Below are 21,636 nucleotides of genomic sequence, written 5' to 3' on the forward strand. Positions count from 1 at the left end.
CCCACTTATTTTTGCCTGTTTCCCCTCCCCACTGTGAATTTTTGAAGCTCCCCTGCCCTGTGGCGAAAAAAAAAACTTGCCGATTTCCCCAGCCCTGGAAAAGATTCCTCTCAAAATTTTGTCATTCCATTTCCCCTGCAGACATGAAGCTACCCTACCCTGTGATGAAAAGACCTGTCGATTTTTTCGCCATGTCTTACTTTAAAATTAACGACCAGTTTGTTAATCTTCACACCAACAGCCAAAACACAATTTAGACATAAAAACACACTAAAGCACATACAAGACAAGCTGGGTGATGTGTGAAGCCACTTTCCCTTTATTACAAGGCTAAGTAGTCTGGGTAACCTGTAAAAGGTATAAGTACTTACCCTGTGTCCCCATCCCCGGAAACACCATGGCTCAACTTCCCCTGTCCCCGTTTTAAAAGTAGCTTCCCCTCTCCTCGTTTTCGCCAAGCCCTGTCCCCAGGACAATCAACCGATAGCTGCCCTGCCCGACAAAAAAACCCTTAAAATTTGCTCCCCTGCCACCTAAAATATGTCCCCTGCCCTAGCAAAATTAAAATTTTCCTGCCCTCAAAAATTGCTCCTGGAAAGCTTTTTCGATGAATAGCTCCGTTGGCTGCACCTGTTAATGGAGGTCATTATGATGGAAGATTGGACGTGTCCGCAAAACAAGTTGAAGTGCTGTTTGTCGCTGCTGCAACGCTCTTCGTCATCGTGCTCTTCTCCGCCGTTGTCTTGGTGATCGTGATGTGCGTTAGCGCAGTGGCGAGACGAGCAGAAAAGAAGAAGAATTCGAAAAGGGAAGAGGAACTCAGAAATGGTGAAGTGGAATTTTGCTCCTTTGTGGTAAATTGAGATATCTAGTTTTGTCAGATCTGAAACAAAGTTATCTCGTGGGAAACCCCATAACCAGGATGATAAGACCGTATTTAGAGATGTGTAAACCTCTCTGTCTTATTGCGCATCGTGCAGGAACTTTGGTGACAATAACCATGATAACCGTGTATCTTACTCTAGGTAAACCAGGACAATGGTAATAGTAAAATTTGAAGAGTGATGTCCAAGCTCTGACATCATAGTCATACATAGCGTTTGATGATGTAACCCGTATCGTTTGATGATGTAATCTATACCGTTTTCCGTAAAACTACGCTTTTTTGTCACGGCGATATTACCACTTGTTTCATTGTTATGAATAAAGAGAAGTGTGACACTATACCAAGGGTCGTTCATGGCGAAAATATACCAGTGTCTCTACATTAACATTTCCACGTTAAGGTATAATACATGTAATTTTTCATATAATATTTTATTTTTGGTCCTACAAAGCAAGCGCATTTTTATTCCTCTTCTCCCCAAAAGTATATCAACCTTGCAAACACAATAAGTTACGCACCAAATGCAAAGTTGTTTATGACAAAAGAATTCTCGGCTAGCAATAATGGCTATTCGGAATTACACACTTACAGGCTATGTTAAAAAGTTGAACATTAAGCATTTCGACGTCAGAATTTTTTGAAGTAGAACAAGTGGACCGTAGGTTACCCACAGAGAGAATGCGGTAAAGCTGGTATTTGTTTACCTCCGCTGTTACAACAATGAGTCAAACAATAGGTCATTCGCAAACAAGTGGGAACAATAGGGGAAAAAAGAATGTCGCTATTTTGAACCAGTGATGTCTGTCGTTTAAATTTGGGTCATGTGCCTTGTATCTCATCGCCCGGCTTTGTACTGACACCTACATCGCTTAATTGTGTCTATTACATCGACATCGGCAAGTATTTCCAAATAGTAACTATTTTGGCCGTAACTCTCCTTAAAATATTGCAAGACACATAAAACATTCCATGGGAAAAACGTCAGAGGAGAATCGCCATTAATAACATAAAATTGTTTAGGCGCAAAGAACTACCACCCCGTACCATTAAATGTAACTCTTAGAGACGATAGAATCGTGAAAAAGTGTAATGATGCTTTTGACTTCTTCAGATATTATCAATATACTTGTAGAATATAACGTTATTCACAAAATACCGAAATTTATGTCCGAGTACACTGTCTTTTCACGAGGTCCGTCGTTTATGTCATCGATCATGTATCGAACACATATCTAGATCTGTTTGATGTCGAGGATCTTCTAAGCGATATTTCGCAAGTCAAAAATATATTTGCTCATTCGATATACTGCTAGTAAGCCATACATTTAGTGTATTTTAAAAATTAAAAGCCCGATAAAATATCAGACAGCGAGCTAAAGCGAAACGAGGTACAACCATAATAATATATTAGTAACACAGTCACTATGGAATCAAAATTTGGATATACCGTCTATTCTGAGGCCTCCTTATGAAGTGATCCCTATATCGATGAGTCACACACTCGCATAAATGTACAGATATTCAAGATGTATTGAATATCTAAAAATAAGAGGCCATCAGACATCACTGTATATTGGTCAACAGATGCATAGGCCTTACTTTCATTGAAATGTGACACCATTCTTTTCATGTTCGTTTGTTCGGTCCACTATTACATGTGAATTATTTTATTTTTTGTGCTTGACTCGTTGGAGTCAAACTTTTGAAATGAGTGCTAATTAGATATAGAAATCGCTGACTCCAATACATTCACCACATTTAGACACATGTCAGCGTTTCTAAAAAAAGTGGGCGGGAATTACCTTACAGGCTATAATGCTCGGTCAGCAATAAACATAGTGGGGGAATTACCCACAGGTCTGTTAAATGTAATTCAAACATTTCATTTGAGCACAAATAATCTTGTGACTAGTCTTGTGTGTACCAAAGCTCAACTGAGCCAGCGTATATGGCTTTCTCAGAAAAAAATATCATTTCTCATGATTTTGATGGGCCCAAAAATTATTTTTACGATAAGTGCTGTAGCCCTACCAGCCGATTCCGATGAAATTCCGGCCATCGACTGCCTGCCCGGACAGTTTGTGTACAAGATCCCATTTGGAAGATACAAAAATGACGATGGAGTTGACCAAACCATTGACCCTGGCTATGTCTGTCGTCAGTGTCGAATATGTCCGATGGGGGCAAAGGTCATCGCCAAATGCTCTTTGTTTGCTGACACCGTTTGCGGAGGGTGCATTAAAGAGGGGCATGTATTTGACGAGGGGACGAAATCATGCCAACCGCTGTATATCGTGGAGGGCAGGTTGTCAAGCGATAAGGAAGAGAAGACATTAAAATCGGTGACTGGGAAGACAACACCTGGAACATCGCCAGAGTGTGGTAATGGAAGTCATGATGGAAGGCTGGACGTCTCATCACATACGGTTAACGCACTTTTTGTCGCTGCGGCAACACTCTTCGCCATCGTTCTCTTCTCCGCCGTTGTCTTGGTGATTATAGCTTGCGTGAACGCAATGGTCAACCGATCAGGAAAGCAAAATAAATCCAAAGGGGAAGAAGAAATAACGAAAGGTGAAGTAAATTCGTTTTCCATGTGGAAAGTTGTAATATAAAATGCAATAATTTTGAATCGGTAGGGAAATTCCAAATCACCAGGGGTAGCTAAAACTACACATCAACTGAAGAGTACGGCCCAGTTTAATGAGATATTAATCACCATAGTCGTATTTTAGCTTGGTAACGCCAAAAGGAAATTTACTGAACTCGAAAGTTTTAATTTCAGTGCTCGGAAACTGTGACATCATAGTCATAGATATCTACGTGTTAGTGACGCAATCCATATTTCAATATTAAACAACGTTTTGTATAGTAATTTTAGTTGATAGGTAACGAGACACAAACGTCACGGAAATCTACTATAGTGAGTTGCACAACAAGAAATCAGCCAGCATTCCAACATAAAAGAATGCACATTTTCATGATTTCACCGACGTATCGCTTCAGGTTTTGAGTTACGAGGGCTAGCTCACTTTTGTTTACCCATGTTGTCAAACAGTGAGTCAACCACAAAACTTGTCTATTTTAAGTAATTTTGCAATGGATGAGCTAAGAATAGCCAGGTATAAGCTTACTGGGCCACAGGTATCAAGGTGATGAAAAAACGCTGTCAAGTGATGAAAAACGCTGTCATGTCTAAAAATGGGCGCGTTTATTACCTCAGCGACGTGACAAAAAGCTACCTCACAGCGTAGTGCAGATGTTTTTATATCTCATGAAGGTATGGAGAGCTTGAATCACTCACGTGATGGCCTTTCGCTCTGCATTAAAATTGTTTCCCACCAACGCAAGCTCGCAATGCTCTGACGGAGACCTACATTCACAAGTCTGTGTGTAGCTGAAAAAAAAATTGAACGCAGCGAAAAACAGTCCATAAGCTGTCAGTACAATCACGGTTTTGCGACATGAAGGGCGAATGCTAGGGAAGTTTCTCTGCTCCGAACGATTGGCTGGCGAACATGAGCAGCCTGTATGAGCATGCGCAGATATGTTCAGGAGTTACCGATCGGGAAGCTTGTATAATAAGTATTCTATGCTCTTCTGGAGGGTACAGTTTTAATAATACAATAAATATGATTGCACCTTCAATGGCGTATTTGACTCATACTGACGCCGATGTAAATTTTATCTATTCTTTATTTGGGAAGTTTGATAAGGTTGCCATAAGGTTGCCATAAATAAACAAAGGGCGCCCCAGTGGCTATATATATGACCTGTGAGTCACCTGACCTATATTCAGCATATACAAAAAATAGAGGTCTTGCGCGCCTGTGATGAAATTCTTTGACAATAGTCATCTACAGAAGTGAGGGGGTCACAGAAACACCGATTTCAGCTAAATCAGCAAAACCATACACAATTACTCCAACGCAATACAGAATTTGACTTATTTTGTATGGTCGGCGACCAACAGTTCCCAGAGAACACCAAATTCTCGTGAGAATTATCGAAAGGAACATAACAAATTTTATTTTCTGGCAGTCCGTTAAGTGTATTTATCGTTGTGGTACATTGATTTCGCATCATTAAGTCATAACTTTTATCAATCTTACTACGTATTAGATATCCAATGTATCACGTGTAAAGTTGATAATTTTACATAAGATTTCTGTTTCTGCAACATATCAAATATTATACGCAATAGGTTCATTCGCCTCAAAACGCAGAATGTAGTTAACGATCTCTGACTTGTCCAAGATTATCGCGCTGGTGTCACGATAATCGGGCTACGGCTTTGAACAATGTGGGATCAAAATTTCGCTGCGTTAACGTTCTTATAGATTGCGAACTACTCTACAGCTGGGCGTCACAGGAGACTACAATATTAGATGCCCTTTATGGGAAAGCAGGTGATTATTGAGTGCAGTGTGAAATGTCATATCAATGAAATGAATTCTGACTCCGACTGAAATTGACATGCCAACAGTAAATGCTATCTTAATGAGTGAACGCTGGGTATTTTGACGTGATTTTGGGCCAAGGAGAAGAAACTGAATTTGACAAACATTACTAGAAATTCACCAATAGTACTACAGATAGTGGGGCTTTATCCACATCCCAGTATTCAAACTCTCTATAGCGATAAAGATGATGACACCTGGAAAATCTGATGATCTAAAACATTTGATGATGAAATGTCGAATGACTGAACTGTTGTTCTCTTTGATATTCTGCAATGCAAACATCGACAGATTTTGCTACTTAAGGATTGAGATAAAATAACTTTGCATACTATCACGATGATGTCATCTTTATTTTTGCAACATAGTTGTTATAGATATCAAAGAGACAGCGGCAGTAGCGGTACCTTTTAGGTCATTAATTTCCTAAAATCGCCCACTATTTTTCCGTAAACTCTCGGAATATCACATCATTTATTTATTAACACAATTTGTTCTAAGCCCTGCAATGTCATGTCGGTACTATAATGTTTCATCATATTAAAATGCAAGGATACGCCTATGTGATCTTAGAAAAAGTTTCATGATCAAAATGTTAGCCAATATGTGACAAGAACTGCCGAGACTATTACTCTTGAAGCCCTCAAGATAAACACTGACAAAAAACTCCGAAATTTGGAGTTAATGTTAAAAGAACTCGACCAAATGGCCGCTGTAACAGTTGCACTTCTCTGTATTCCATACAGCTATTTAGTAACCAGTACTTGAGACTATGTCTTGCTTCCCTTTGAATCGTCCAACTCGTGATGTCAGCGAACAGATGACTAAAATTGGCAAAACAAATGAGTAAAACAGTTGCGTTTTCGTTTTAATTTGGAGACAAAATTACTTTTCAAAGAAGAAAATATCACATATTTAACTGACAGCATGTACCGATTGAAAAGAAGGCGTTCCCGGCTCTACGTCACAGCATGCATTTTTGGAACAACGCCAATAGGGCTTGCCTTCACCTGTTCATGAAAAATTACATGTAAAACATGTCAACCCTAATTTACAAAAATATGAACAGGCAGGATTTCTCTGTTTGATTAAATTTCACCGTATCTTTTGTCTCATAGATTAAACACAGCTGAGAATTACAAATAACGTATCGTGTTAGGATTTTATGCACGACCTCATGGGATTGCTTTCTCGCATTTAACGCACACATCACGCAAGAAGTAGTGTGAGTTACTACAAGTGGAAGTGACTTGTTCACCCCTTTCAATTGCAACATCAATGACACCGGTAGGGGAGAGAGAGAGAGAGAGAGAGAGAGAGAGAGAGAGAGAGAGAGAGAGAGAGAGAGAGAGAGGAGAGAGAGAGAGAGAGAGAGAGGGAGGGAGGGAGCGAGGGAGGGAGAGGGTGGTGGTGGTGATGGTCTTGATGATATCAATTGCAACAAAGATTCAAGCATTTTAATTGTCTCGTCTTTCAACTGGCCTTGTCATTTTTACCAATCGCGCACTTTAATCTATTTCAGGTTTTATTTACAACCATTTTCAGTAATAGAGCGCGAAGCCACTGCAGTGAACTGCAATAAAACTGCTTACACTAATTAGTTTCAGCTGTAGCCGTGGCCACTTTGGTGTTGAACAAGGCTACTTGATACATACAAAAAGTCTGCTTGTACAAAGGCAAAACTAGCTCTGTCTGAGGCTCGAGTTGTAAATGAAAGTTTACGATTGGCATCCTGTGTTCAAGATTAAGATACAATGTAACATTACCATGCACTGGTCCATGTACAAATCTTTTTTATTTCAACTTCCCCAGACAAACTGTCTGCATGGGACATACAATGTTGTCGACTTTGCCAGCTGGCTACAGCTGAAACTAATTAGTGTGAGCAGTTTTATTGCAGTTCACTGCAGTGGCTTCGCGCTCTATTACTGAAAATGGTTGTAATATATTTATTATACTGTGGTATGGCTTTTATCCGTTAACCAGCACTCATTTTAGAGATTACCTTTCGATACTTGAGAATGTGTTTAAGCTATATACGGTAGCGACTGGGTAAACTCATACTTGAAGTATTAGTCATGATTCAAATAATTACGTCACGCCCTTCTATTCTACTTTGCATCTCCAGACGAGATACAGATGCAATATTTGTTTCGATAATATTGCAATCAGTACAGGTCAAAGTTGAAAGTTTCGATAGATGATGTAATGGAATTTTTCGGTACCTTTAAAAAACTCTTCAACTATCAGGTAAAAAACGTACAATCCTCAAATTTGACATACAAACACAAACAGCTCACAACGTATACTCTCACTTTCCTTTCAGGACGAAATTTGCCTACTACAATCCCAAATCTTCTAGTCTACGCCGTCAAGGACAGAGTCGATCAAATGAAGGGGTACAAAACTCTCTTCAACACTGGAGACGATGAGGAGCAACAATGTCGTAGACAGTCATGTCCGGGGAATACTAATAGCAGTGTTAAAACAGCCACTCTGGGCAATTTGAAAACGGGTTCTGAACATGGCGAATAATGTGTAAGCTATAGGGCATGCGTACGCCTACCAATGCATAATGTGAAGGACTTCTCAAGTAGATAAAGACTTGCTTTCCTAAGTCAACAGTCATATAGTCACTGCCACATCTCCCCGTTTTATATAGAACCAGTGTTATAAATCTGCTTGAATATTCACTTCAACTTTGCACAACTGAAGCTATTTCTTTTGTAGATGCGAACTTAAGTCACTGTTCAATAAATATATGACAAAACTTCGATAATGGTAAATCATTGCATATGTCTATTGAATCTTGACAATATTGAGTGTTTGTGTTTTATTGATATGTAACTATTGGTATTGCGAGCAGTTCATTATGAAAAGATAAGATTCTTGGTACACTTGTCGATGAAAATCTTCCATGGAAACACTACTGTTACAAGACTTTTAAAAAAGTAAATAGTAATATTGCTTTGCTCAGGAGAATGCGACAGCTTTAACATATGAATACACGAAAACGTTTTATAATAACAATATTCTACCAGACTTGGATCACTGTTGTCAGTTATGGGGAGCAGCACCGTTTATGAAAGGGTTGCACATGATTCACAAACGTGCTATCAGAGTGATGTGTGATGCAAGGTATAATGCCTCGACCAAGGATTTATTTAAAACAATGATTATAGAATAGTTTATAAGAGTGGTTTTTAAATGTTTATCTTGCGCCACAATATATGAAAAGTCTTTTTACCGAAATTGATTATAAAAGAGTTACAAGATCTAAGATGCAAAATTGTTAGTGGTTCTGTAAGAGGATATATTATAAATAGTGCCAATCAGTGGAATAATATTGATTTAAATATTTTTTTTAATTTAATCTCGAACCAACAGGTTGCCTCAATAACAGGTTCGTTTGAAAATAAAAATATAATACAAACATAGGGCCAAAGTCCCTGAAGCTACTATAGACATGGATACAAAATTAAGTATTTCCTGACTGTATGAAATTATCTCACTTAGGTCATCCTATGGACTTGTAAACCAAATATTAAAGCTGTCTGACCGGCGTTTTTGAAGAACAAGCAACTCAACAGTTGACAGAGCTCTGCTGTGTTATGTAGAGAATAACCTTTTGTGACACATGAATTGATGAAGAAGGTGGATATCTTTGATTAACATTGTAAGTGAATTCTGTTGAATAAGTTGAGACTGTACATACTCAGAGAAAGCACACTGAAGAGACAAATGTTTGAAACTTAAGAAGTTCAAGGTCATTAAAAGCATTATAAGGAATCATGTAACTTTCCTTACACTGTTTACACAGATTGCATAATTGCTATAAATAGCACATGAGGAATCTTCAACAGCCCAGCTTTACCATAAAAACCCTATCACTTTGACCACTCTTTTAATTGACCACTCTATTTCTTTCCTCAAAAAGTAATTTTATTTTATCCTTACCAAGTCAACCATAAATGGAAATTAGAACTTTCTCTATCTCTATCTTTATCTCTATTGACTATTTTGAGCAATTTCTTTTAGATAACATACAGGGCACAATAAATGACGGTTCAGAATATGTCAAAGTTGGGATTCAGGAAAGTTGCCTTTACATGTTTAATCCTCCAAGATGGTAAGCATTTCACTATGTACTGTCAAAAAAAGTTGAACTTTCTGATAATTCTACACTAAAATTATTTTGGCTTTGATGATTTCCTAATTAATTCAATTATTTAAAATTATATTAATTATTTTTTTCTGGGTGAATTGATAGAGTTTATACAGTACAAGAATTACATACAATGTAAGTCAAATTTTGACCAAAAATGACAAAAAAATTCCTTAAAAATACAGATTTGCATATTTCATCACAATTTGAACAAATCTAAGTTGGGTTACCCCTAGGGACCTGTATACCAAATAACAAAGCTGTCTGACCAGCGGTTATGAAGAAGAAGATTTTTTACCAAAAACACCTTTTTTGGCATTAATTTGCCTATTTTCAACAATATCAAAAAATTAAAAAAAATAGTTTCTCAAAATCATATTTGTCATCTACACAACAAATATCAAATCAGTAAGTACTGGGGTTCTCAAGATATTTGAGTGGACGGACGCCTCACAAACGGACATACATACATACATACATACATACATACATACATACATACAGACTGACGACGGACGCCGGACGGATACCCATCCCAATAGCTTCTATAGACTATAGTCTATAGTAGCTAAAAACGAAAAGTATATAACAGTTACAACGTAAACAAACAGACAGGAGAATTCACATAAGAAAAAGCCAAAAAACAGCAATAAAGCGAAAGATACACAGAAATACATCCAGATAAAAGTAATTATTCAGAAAAAAGGATCTTACATAATCCATAACGAAAATTACTGAAGTTATTAAAAATATCTAAATTTTGCTTGTTACAGATAGAATTAAAATATGTCTGAGATCGTGATAAAAATGAGTCTTTCAAGATATTCGTACGTGCTGACACTGGTCTAAAAACAACAGCACGACGCAATGTAAAAGCAGGAACGTTAAAATGAATCTGTGCAAGAACATCTGGTACACTATAAACTGAGTGAAGGATTTTATAAAGAAAAAGAGTGTCTAAAAATTTTCGCCTGTTCTCCAATGTGGGAAGGCGAAATTCATAACATAGGTTACTATACAGAGCCCTTGAGTAAGCCATCGATGAACGGAAACAAAGATACTTGATAAATTTTATTTGGACTCTTTCTAATTTAAATATAATTGATTAGGGGACCAGATGGGTGAGCAGTATTCAACGTGGCTTCTGACGTAGGAGACATACAATGTTTTTAAAACTTTGATGCTATTAAAATATTTACAAGAACGCTTGATAAATCCAAGCATTTTAAAAGCCTTTGAAACAACATGGTTAATGTGCATACTCCAGTTAAGTTTACTTGTTAAAAATACACAAAGGTCTTTTACAAAGTTGGTGCGAGTCAAGATAGTTTGCTTAGCACATCTGTAAGGAAATATTTTGACGTTTTTTTCAAAGTGAATGAAATACATGAACATTTTTTTACATTTAATGACAACTTCCATTTGCTCGTCCACTTCACAACCTGGTTGATATCTTGTTGTAGTTTGATGCAATCGGACATATCAGTAATGGCCATAAATAACTTGGAATCGTCAGTATACAAAGATAAATTTGTATGGTTCATGCATTCAGACATGTCATTGATATAAAGTACAAAAAGGAGCGGACCCAAAATAGACCCTTGGGGTACACCTGATGTGACATGTCCCCATGATGACAGATAAGATCTATTAACCCATTCAGTAATTTTTAAAACATCTTATTGGAAATAATTTTTGTGTTCTTAATTTTTAGTTGTCTTGTCGGTTTGTTGTTGTCGTTTAGCGTGTGCTTTCATTTATCTCAGTTTTCGCTGCTTCACTCACATTGTATTTTTGTGCATTGTTTTGTGCTAGCTTTGTTTGTCATGTTTCATGTTGTTCTGCTTTGTATCAGTTTGTATATCAATCTGAGGACCCTAGAGAAGATACGCATCTTTACTGAAGCTTACCAGGATACCCTCGTTAAATAAAGTTTAATAAAATAAAAATAATATAATAAAATGAAATATTTTTGGGCGTATATTGCTGTTTCGATCCATAGCGTCGATGTAAATAACCAAAATCAGAGACAAGAGAAGATGTTTCCCGTATTTGGGGCTGAAATAGAGGTATCACCTGGATTTTTGACAAAGATTAACTTAATTCTATAGTTGTGCGACACCTAACATTTAACCCACCGAGCAGGACACTCATAAGGTCCGCCAAATATTGGTGAAGACTCTACGCCGTTGCCTATACATGCTGATACTCCGTCCTAAAATGCGACAGCTATCTGACGTTACCATTTTACATAAATTTTGAATTTTTTCGTATTTTGTGGCGTGTGGAGGGTCTCTTCACAGTTTCCTTCCATGGAGTAAATAATGACTCGATTGATTCACAAATACTTGTCAAATAAAAAACCATGCAGCTATTTCTCGCTGGGACCGCCCTCAACCCTTCTCCCCGAGTAACGACTGCAGAGTTATCACACAACACTTTCCGAAAATCGAACGATCTGAAGTGTATTCGGCGGACATCGTGCCGGGCATTCTATACATATACACGTACTATGTACGTTTGTGCTTTCTTAAAATCGACAAGTTAACAGATAGAGAGAATACCAAGCGAATGTGGCTGTTAGTTGCTGTGTAGACTGTACAAAGGAAACCGATCACCCAAATGTGTAGTTGAAATCTTTTCAGTTTATAGCAAGTGCAATACAGCAACAATTATGCTCAGTATATTGCATAAAGCATAAGGTTTAAGTTCATTGGAATGATACACATCGTGTTTTTCTTGCTCCCTGATTTTGAGACAAGTCTGATTTGTACTAATCTGATTAAAATAAGTTGTAATATACACATGTAAAAGCTGGCTAGGTCGCTTTATGTTTGTTCCGTTCTAAGACTATTTTCATCGTTAGTGAGTCCTACTAGTACGGAAAGTCATACAGCAAAAACTGGCAAAGACAGCATATTATCTTGACTTTATTTGTCAACTTGAAGCTTGTCATTTTTCGCATTTAACATCTCTTCAACGATTAGTGTACAATATGCGATATTTTTGTTGATCGCAGATGATGATGATGATGATGATGATTTTCCAGTTCGCACCAAGGTATGTATTTGTTGCAGTAGACTTAACACACATACTCAGGCTGCGTTTACAAATTAATGTAGCTTTAAATTACTAGGTATAGATCCATCGATGGACTACATGGACGACCCCTGGTGTTCAGGGGCCGCGCAGTCGAATGGAAGTTGTATTCCTCAGCATATACGTATGAGTGCGTTTTTCGGATACGAAGTTCAAGGAACACCAATAAAAAGCAGACTTTCTAATTTAGATTATGTCAGATTACATGCTTATCGCCTCGGCTGAACATTTCTTGCGGGATCGCACTTTAAATGGCCGAAAATAAATTCAGACATGCAATCACACAGACTGAGGAGAGTCTGTCGTGTGCGGCGCTAGTCCCAGCCCCCGCGACATGCACAAGATTGCCGAGTTGGCAGCCTTGTAAGACTTGAAGAAGGATGCGTCGTGAACGAATTTACATGTTGATATGTTTTTCCCTGATATTTCTCTTTCTTTTCTTTTAAGTTGAATACCTTATTTTTTCAGACACGTTGCTTTGTAATTTTGTTCATTAGCTAGACACATTCATAGGTATCTAAAGTTGTTTTATTTGTCACTTTGCAGTGGAATAAATCTAGTCTTTAAAAAATGGTTGCTTGGAATTTTGGCGCGGCCTGAGAGCCCTTACATGACTTAGTTTCCTTGAGCAAAGTATGAGCAAAACTTTAAATTTCGTTCTACGTGTAATATACAACAACCTATCGAAAGGGGGCATTTGGAAATAAAACATTGAGGACTTAATTTATGAAGGTTTTGTCAGTTTCTATTCATTCTATGACGTATTCTATAATTCTATAATGTTTGAAATTTACTTTTAGTGACTTTACTTAATTTTTTAAAATAAACGATTTGCTAAACCGTTTTCCAAAGTCTAATTGTGCTGGTTGGTGTTTTTGTAACTTGTGGATCGGTCAAATGTTTATACTTCTGAAGGCTTGCAAATTAATGAAAAACAAGATGAATCGTAGTTGTACGATAATTCAAGACCATACTATGCGATGGAAAACCAATTTTTAATAGTAGACCAGTGTCACGTGACGGATTTGAGACTTAACTTGTTTTTTTTTTTGCGAGTAATCTTCTCCCTGTCCTGCTGGTTAAATCCACATTTCGTAAGAGGAAAATACGTACATCCCCTGCTTTGTGTTTTGCCCAAAGAGATAGATCATTGATAGATCTTAACGTCCCCAAAACCTCTTCAGCAATTCAAGATAAGAATCAAAAATGTTTCTGAGCATAAGAATAATTTGTATTGTTAAGAGTAATGTCCATGCTTGCGAAATGTAAAACACGACGCAAACAAATGCACATGCATGTTTCTCGACTCTCTCATAGACCCTCGCTGGCTACAAAATGTGGCTGCTCAAGCTCAGTCACGGTACGCGCAGACCTCGCCAGCTCGCTGAGCCGGCAATGCCGACTGAGCCAGACCACACTACACTATAGTGTGTAGCCAGCGAGGGCTGTGACGTAGAGAGTCCGAGCATGTTCAGCATTGTGCAAGAATAGAATACCGCGCAACGTAAAAAAGTAACAAATTAGGTCAAACGCTGCAATTGCGACACTGAGCCATTGAGACATGTGCAAACATGACTCTACCTACTCAGACTGATTCTCTCGGTTTCCATTTTGATGACGTTTACTGAGAGTTACGCTTACCGTATAAAATCTTTCCCGAGGTCTCCCTTAGCTTTCCTGATAACGGTTTAGTTCATCGAACATGTATCGGGCAATATTTGTTTCACATCACGGACGCTTCCTGACGCATACGTGTAGGCCTACAGATGGTGTGTTTTAAAGGTCATTGGACATCGCTGTATATGGGTCAACAGATGTATAACCGCACTCCATGTATAATAACATGGTGGGCCTACAATACACTTCCTTCTTATAATGTTTGTTTGTTTGGCGAATTATTGCATGTGAATTATTGTAATTATTGTGCTTGACTCGTTGGCCTCAATATTTTGAAACAAGTGCCAGGGCAGATACATCAATTTCTGACACCAATACTTTCTCATCATGTAGAGACTGCGTTTCTATAGATAATGGGCGGGATTACCCTTCAGGATACAGTGCCCAATCAGCTACATATATAAACATTTATATATTAGGGGATTACCCAACTGGTCAGGTAAAATGTAATTCAACATTTTATTTTTGGCATAGATTGTCTTGTGACTGGTCTAGTACGTACCAAAGCTCAACCGAGCTAGGTTATATGGCTTTCTTGGACAAACGTATTATATCTGAGGATTTCGATGTGCCCGAAGATTATTTTTTCGATATGTGCTATAGCCCTAGCAGCACACGTCACGACCGGTTCCGAAATTCCGACTCTCGACTGCCTGCCCGGACAGTTTGTGTTCAAGATTCCATCTGGAAGATACAGAAATGACGATGGAGTTGACCAAGCGATTGACCCCGGCTATGCCTGTCGTCAGTGCCGAATATGTCCGATCGGGGCAAAGGTCATCGCCAAATGCTCGATGTTTGCTGACACCATATGTGGAGGGTGTATTAAAGAGGGGCATGTGTTTGACGAGGGGACGAAATCTTGCCAACCGCTGTATATCGTTGAAGGGAGATTGCAAAGCTATACGGAAGAGAGATTAAAATCGGTGACTGGGAAGACAACACCTAGAACATCGCCAGAGTGTGGTAATGGAATTAATGATGGAAGGCTGGATGTCTCTACAAAACAAGTTGAAGTGCTGTTTGTCGTTGCTGCAACGCTCTTCGCCATCGTGCTGTTCTCCGCCGTTGTCTTGGTGATCGTGGCGTGCATGAGCGCAGTAGCGAGACGAACAGAAAAGATAATAAATTCTAAAGGGGAAGAAGAAGAAGCAGTAAAGAAAGGTGAATAATTTTTCCGTATGGAAAGTTAAAAATATAAAATTCAGTCATTTTGATTCAGCAGGGGAAGTCCCAATTACCAGGGTACTAAAACAGGAAAAAACAGAAGTGTGCCGACTATTTTAACGAGCTGTCAATCGCATTTAATTAGTTTTACCCCGGTTCACACACAAAAAGAAAATAATTAAGCTCAAAGCTTTAATCCGCAGTATTGTGGAGTGTGACATCATAGTCATAGATTTCTTGCGTCTTCAGTTAATTATGCAATTCGTCTTTTTTCCGTAAGCAACGCTTTGTATGGTAATTTTATTTGTGTGTTGACATCCAGACACAACTTTCACGGAAATGTACTGCAGTAGTGAGTTGTACAACAAGAAAATCAGTCAGCAATCCAACATAAGACAATACACATTGATTATTTCACCTGCGTAACGATTTAGGCATGTGTTACAATGGCTAGTTCACACTTATTGAGCCTTTTTGCCAACAGTGAGTCAAAAAGTAGGGCGTCTACCATAAACCTGTCTATTTTAAGGCACGTGTGTCAATTTAAAGAATGTAGTTAAAAATAGCCAGGTGGGCGTCCCGACCCACCGATAACAAGATGATAAAGAGACGGTGTCAAATTTCAAAATCAGCGTTTATGACCTCAGGAACTAGACAACGAGTTACCTCACAGGTAGTGCACTCAATGCTTTGCACATAATGGAGGGAGAGTTTGAGTCACTCACGTGATGACCTTTCGCTCTGCATTGTTTCCCAACACACGCACGCCAAAAAAGGGCTGCCGGGGACCTTCATTCACAAGTCTGTGTGTCGCTGAAAAACAATTTTGAACGCAACGACAAATAGTTCATGAACTGTCAGCAGTGTCAGGACGATCACGGTTTTGCGACATGAAAGGAGAATGACAGGGAAGTTCCGCTGCGCCGTGTGATAGGCTAGCGAATTGTCATATAGAGATGAGCATGCGCAGATATCATGTTCAGGAGTTTGCGTTAATAAGGAAGCTAGTATTCTGTGCTCTTTCGGAGAGTTCAGTTGTGATTATTACGACGAATATGATTGCACCTCTGATGGTGTACTCGGAGTCCCACTAACGCGGATGCAAATTTTATCTATTCATAGACGATCATAGGGTTAGCATAGGGAACTGCACCAAAGGTCCGCCCCAGGGGTAGGGGTGTCTTGTCTCAGGACAACGTTCTTCTTGCTATGTTTATTTTATTTATTGCCAATAAAGAGTTATACTACCAACCTTTCTTTGCAGCTTTGGTGTCTTTGTCTTATGTTAGCGCTGGTTTTGTAACGATTTCTTTTTCGTTTTTACGTCCTTTGACAATCTTTAGCGAAGTTTTGTCACTGTGTTGCGTCTATTATCTTACCAGTTTGATTGCCTAATTAGCCAAGGCAAGCAAAGGTTGTAGAAATTTAGTCAATTATCTGATGAGTTTGAGTGCCTAATTCGCCAAAGTAAGCAAGGTAAATTACTAATCTGTGGACGCTGTCACCAGATTATCACCGGATTAACTTTGACAAAGTCAACAACGAACGCACCTTAATAGACGCAGTATGTTGATAAAACGTTTACGCAAGATTGTCAAGGGCAGTGCTAAGTTAAGACCAAAATACCAAAGGTTGGTAGAATATATCTTTATTAGTAATACAACGAAACACCTACCCACCCCTGGGGACGGACACGTAGGCCACCCCCTGTGAGGGTTAGTAGGGTGCCTGACCTTATCGGACGTATTTGGGAAGGTCGATAAGGTTGCAATAAAATAAACAAAAAGAACGCCCCTATCCCCCTGTGACTATGACATGAGTGTCACTTGACCTGTATTCACCATACACAATGGAGGTCTTTCGCGTGGCTGTGATGAAATTCTCTAACAACGGTCATAGAGATTAAGAGGTCAAAATACACATTTCAGCTAAATCAACTTATCATACACAATCCGTCCACTGCGATCCGAAATTTGACTTAATTTGTGTCGCCTGCGACCATATTTTCCTGGAGAATACCAAATTCTTGCGAGATCTCCTACCGAGAGCAAATGTCACAATTATTTCCCCATAGTCATTTCAGTGTGCTTATTGTTATGGTACAACAATTTCTCATCATTATATCATAAGTTTTATCAATATTACTAAGTGTTGAATATCCAATGTATCACGTATAGTAATTTGAGAATTTTACATAAAATTACCGTTTCTACAATATACCAAATATTGAGCGCAATAGGTTAATTCGCCTCACACTAAGCATTGCATTAAAGGGACATAAGCTGTAACTTGTGGCAAGTTTTTCAGTACTCTGCTCCTGTATATCAACTACCGTGTCTGACCCTAATCCGTTTGTCATGCTGAAATTCCGGACTTGAATACAATTTGCAACAATAACAATAGAGATTATACTCATATAGGATGTGTTGATATGCTAAATACTTGGCATTAATTACAGTTTAGTGATTCAATGCAAAAAGTGTAGGGAAACCACAAAAAAAGTTCTGAAAAAATAGCCAAAAGATACAGCTTATGGAAATTATACGATCTCTGGATTTGTCCAAGACTATCGCGCTAGTGTCAATACAATAGGGCTGTTAGTTGAAACAATATGAGGTCAAAATTTCTTCTCGTCCATATACCCGGCGATCTTCTCTATCGCTTGGTATTACAGGAGACTACAGTATTAGACACTCCAAGGGATAGCAGCTGAACATTTGATGGTGATTTTATTATGAGTACGGTGCTTCGTGTTTAGAGTGAAATGTCGTATCGAGCAAATGAATGCTGACCCTGGCTGAAATTGATATGTCAACAGTAAATGTTATTATAACGAGTTGAACGCTGGGCATTTCGAAGTGATTGTAGGCGAAGGAGAAGAAACTGAATTTGACAAACGGAACATACAAAATTACTAGAAATGCGCCTGAAGTAACAGCTACTGGGGCTTCATCCACACTGCAGTGTTTAAAACTCTCTACAGCGATAAATATGGTGAATCTGGAAAATCTGAAAATCTATAACATTTTATCATGAGGTGTCGAAGTACTGAACTGTTCTCCTTGATATTCTGCAATGCAAACAACGACGGATTTAGCTACCTTGTAAGGATTGAGATAACTTTGCATTTTTTCACGATGATGTCATCTTAATGTGTGCTACATAGCTGTTATAAATATCAAAGAGACAGCAGTAGCAGTGGTGTTGGTACCCTGTAGGTCATTTATTTGTTAAAACCGCACGCGAGTTTTCCGTAAACTCTCGAAAACTCCCATTATTTATTCACCAACACATTTTCTACTAGGCCAAGCAATGTCATATTGGTACTATAAACAAATTATCAGTTGAACATGTTATTTGTTTCGTATGATTGAAATATGCAAAGTTACGCCTACGCGATCTTAAAACGTTTCTTCATCACAAAGTTCGCCGATATATGACAAGAACTGCCGAAACGATATTACTCTTGACGCCCAAAGACAAACACTCACAAAAAAGCTCCGAAATTTGGAGTTAATTTCGAAAGAACTCAACCACATGGCCGCTGTAACAGGTGCAATTCACTTTATCCCGTACACTGATATTTAGTAACTTGAGACTATAAATGTCTGGCTTGCTTCCCCTTAAATCGCTACCCCGTGATGTCAAAGAACAGATGACTAAAAATGAGTAAAACAAATAGGTAAAACAGTTGCGTTTTGTTTAAATTCGGAGACGAAATTACTTTTCACAGTCGAAAATGTCACTTATTTAACAGACAGCATGTAACGATTGAAACAAGGGCGTTCCCGGCTCTGGGTCACAGCATGCATTTTTGGAACAACGCCAATAGGGGTTGCCTTCATCTGTTCATGAAAAATTACATGTAAAACATATAATCGCCAATTTACAAATGTATGAATGATCAAATTTCACCGGGTCTTCTGTCTCATAGATTAAACACAGCTTAGAATTACTAATAACGTATCGTGTGAAGCATTTTATGACCTCATGGGATTGCTTTCTCGCATTTAACGCACACATCACGCCAGGAGCTGAGTGAGTGACTCGTTCACTCCAAAACAATGTGGGGCGACTTCGTATGTCAGTGATTTTCCCCTGCCGGTTGGTGCGCAGACGAACACATCTTTTCCCTCAATGTAACTCTCAACAAGCTTTCTTTGGTAATCTCGCATGATTAGCGATGGTCGACCGATCAGTAGTAAAACGCGGTTGATGTACGAACTTGATGCCATTATTCGCCCAGATATAAAACGTATAGTACTCGATGTCTAGCTTTGCACGGAGATCACAACAAACTTTTAATGCATGCAGAGCTTATTAGCAATGCGTTCTTCTTATTGGCCAGAATAACGGCGGGGGCTGTCAATCATTTTATATTTGCTCTACGTCACTGTGTACACAGTCCGTCTCACCGCCTGTACTTTGCAAGAAGTCCAAGTCGGTGGGTCCGGCAGAAACTAACTCACTACTGCGCAGACTCAAACGTGACGCATTCAATCGCTTGGAAAACCTGGCGTGAGCTGCCAAAGTCCGGATAGGTTTGTACGAAATAGGAGAGACACAAGAGAAACTATTATAAATGATTTTATTTTTTTAAAATTCACCGACTTGAACCAAGTCTATGTCCGGTGTAGCGATTGGGTAAACTCAGTCACGATTCGGATAAATACGCCACTCCGTACTTTCCACTTTGCATGTCCAGACGAGATACAGATGCAATATTTGTTTCGATAATATGCAGCCAGTACAGGCTAGAGTTGAAAGTTTCGATATATGATGTAATGGAACTTTCCGATTCCTTTAAACAACACTCTTCGACTATTAGAAACAAAACGTTCATTCTTTGAAATTTGACATAAAAAACACAAACCACTGATGACGTATACTCTCGCTTTCCTTTCAGGGCGAAATTTGCCGACCACAATCCCGAATCTCCTAGTCGACGCGGTCAAGGACAAAGTCGATGAAATGAAGGGGTACAAAACTCTCGTCAACACTGGAGACGACGAGGAGCAACAATGTCGTAAACAGTCGACGTCGTGTCCGGGGAATACTGATCGCCGTCACAAATCGGCTACCTCGGACGACGTGAAAACGGGTTCTGAACATGGCGAGTGTCTCAATAATGTATAAGCTATAGGGCATGCGTACATCTACCAATGCATAATATGAAGGACTTCTCAAATAAACAAAGACTAGCTTTCCCAAGTCAATAGTCATATAGTCACTGCCACATCTCTCCGAACAATGTAGAACCACTGTTCTAAATCTGCTTGAATGTTCATTTCAACGTTGCAAAACAGAAACTGGATAAATTTATTGAAGGATAAATATTTCTTTGATAGATGTGAATTTGAGTGTTATATAAATGTATGGCAAAACTTCAATACTAGTAAATTAAATAAATGGTAAATCATTGTATATTTCTATCAATGCTTGACCAAGTTAAGTGTTTGTATAATATTGATATGTATCTATTGGTAGTTTTGTGTTTTGATGCTTTGATCCATGGCGTTAATATTGATAACTACAATCAGCGGTACGGTGAGATGGTTCGTGTAATCGGGCTGAAATCGATAAAGCTATCATCTCCAGACTGAGATATTTGACAAAGACAAGCTGTTATAGTTATGCAATTTTTACTGGTTTTTCACCCGCACTGCAGAACACTATAGGGTCGGCAAAATATCAAGGCGGTATTGATGGGGACACTGCGCCGTTGCCTTTATTTCATATATAAGCTTACTTGTACTCCGTGCGATAATGAGATAGCCATCTGTCGTTAGCACTTTAGACATATAAATTGCGGGCTTTCGTATTTCATGGCGTGATGGAGGGACTGTCTTTAGAGTTTCCTCTCATCAAGTAAATAGAGGCTCGATCGATTCAGAACACTTGTCAAATAAAAATCACACGTGTATTTCTCGCCAGGACCGCCCTCAACCCTCCCCCTCCCGAGTAACGACTGCAGAGTCATAACACAATACTTTCCGAAAAATCGAACGATCTGAAGTGAATTCGGCGGACATCGTGCCAGGGCACTCGATGCATTGAATATGTTCGTTTGTGATTTCTTAAAGTTGACAGGTTAACATTTAGAGCGAATACCGAGCGAATGGCTATTACTGATCACCCGATTGTATAGTGGAAATATTTTAGTTTATTTTAACTACAATAGT

The 21,636-nt window shown here is 38.7% G+C and overlaps 1 protein-coding gene across 3 annotated transcripts; it reads left to right on the top strand.

Annotated features, from left to right (window-relative positions):
- The first annotated feature begins 2,803 nt into the window (after positions 1-2,803).
- Positions 2,804-20,906, top strand: LOC139139373 (uncharacterized). 3 transcript variants are annotated; one of them, XR_011553790.1, is made up of 2 exons: positions 2,804-3,460; positions 20,361-20,906. XR_011553790.1 is itself a non-coding variant. In XM_070708277.1 (2 exons), exons 1-2 carry the CDS (start codon positions 14,854-14,856, stop codon positions 20,588-20,590), a joined length of 828 nt encoding a protein of 275 aa, XP_070564378.1. In that variant the 5' UTR covers positions 14,765-14,853; the 3' UTR covers positions 20,591-20,906. The 3 variants fall into 3 exon arrangements, 1 of the variants encoding a protein (XP_070564378.1); XR_011553787.1 differs by lacking the exon at positions 20,361-20,906 and adding an exon at positions 7,673-8,089; XM_070708277.1 differs by lacking the exon at positions 2,804-3,460 and adding an exon at positions 14,765-15,451.
- Positions 20,907-21,636: the final 730 nt, after the last annotated feature.

The sequence above is a fragment of the Ptychodera flava genome, chromosome 1 (assembly GCF_041260155.1).
Source record: "Ptychodera flava strain L36383 chromosome 1, AS_Pfla_20210202, whole genome shotgun sequence".
In the NCBI taxonomy this organism is placed as follows: domain Eukaryota; kingdom Metazoa; phylum Hemichordata; class Enteropneusta; family Ptychoderidae; genus Ptychodera; species Ptychodera flava.

Coding starts and splice junctions, on each gene's coding strand:
- LOC139139373 (XM_070708277.1), top strand. CDS start 14,854: ATGTGCCCGAAGATTATTTTTTCGATATGTGCTATAGCCCTAGCAGCA. Junction 15,452..20,360: donor AGAAGAAGCAGTAAAGAAAG/GTGAATAATTTT, acceptor CTTTCCTTTCAG/GGCGAAATTTGCCGACCACA.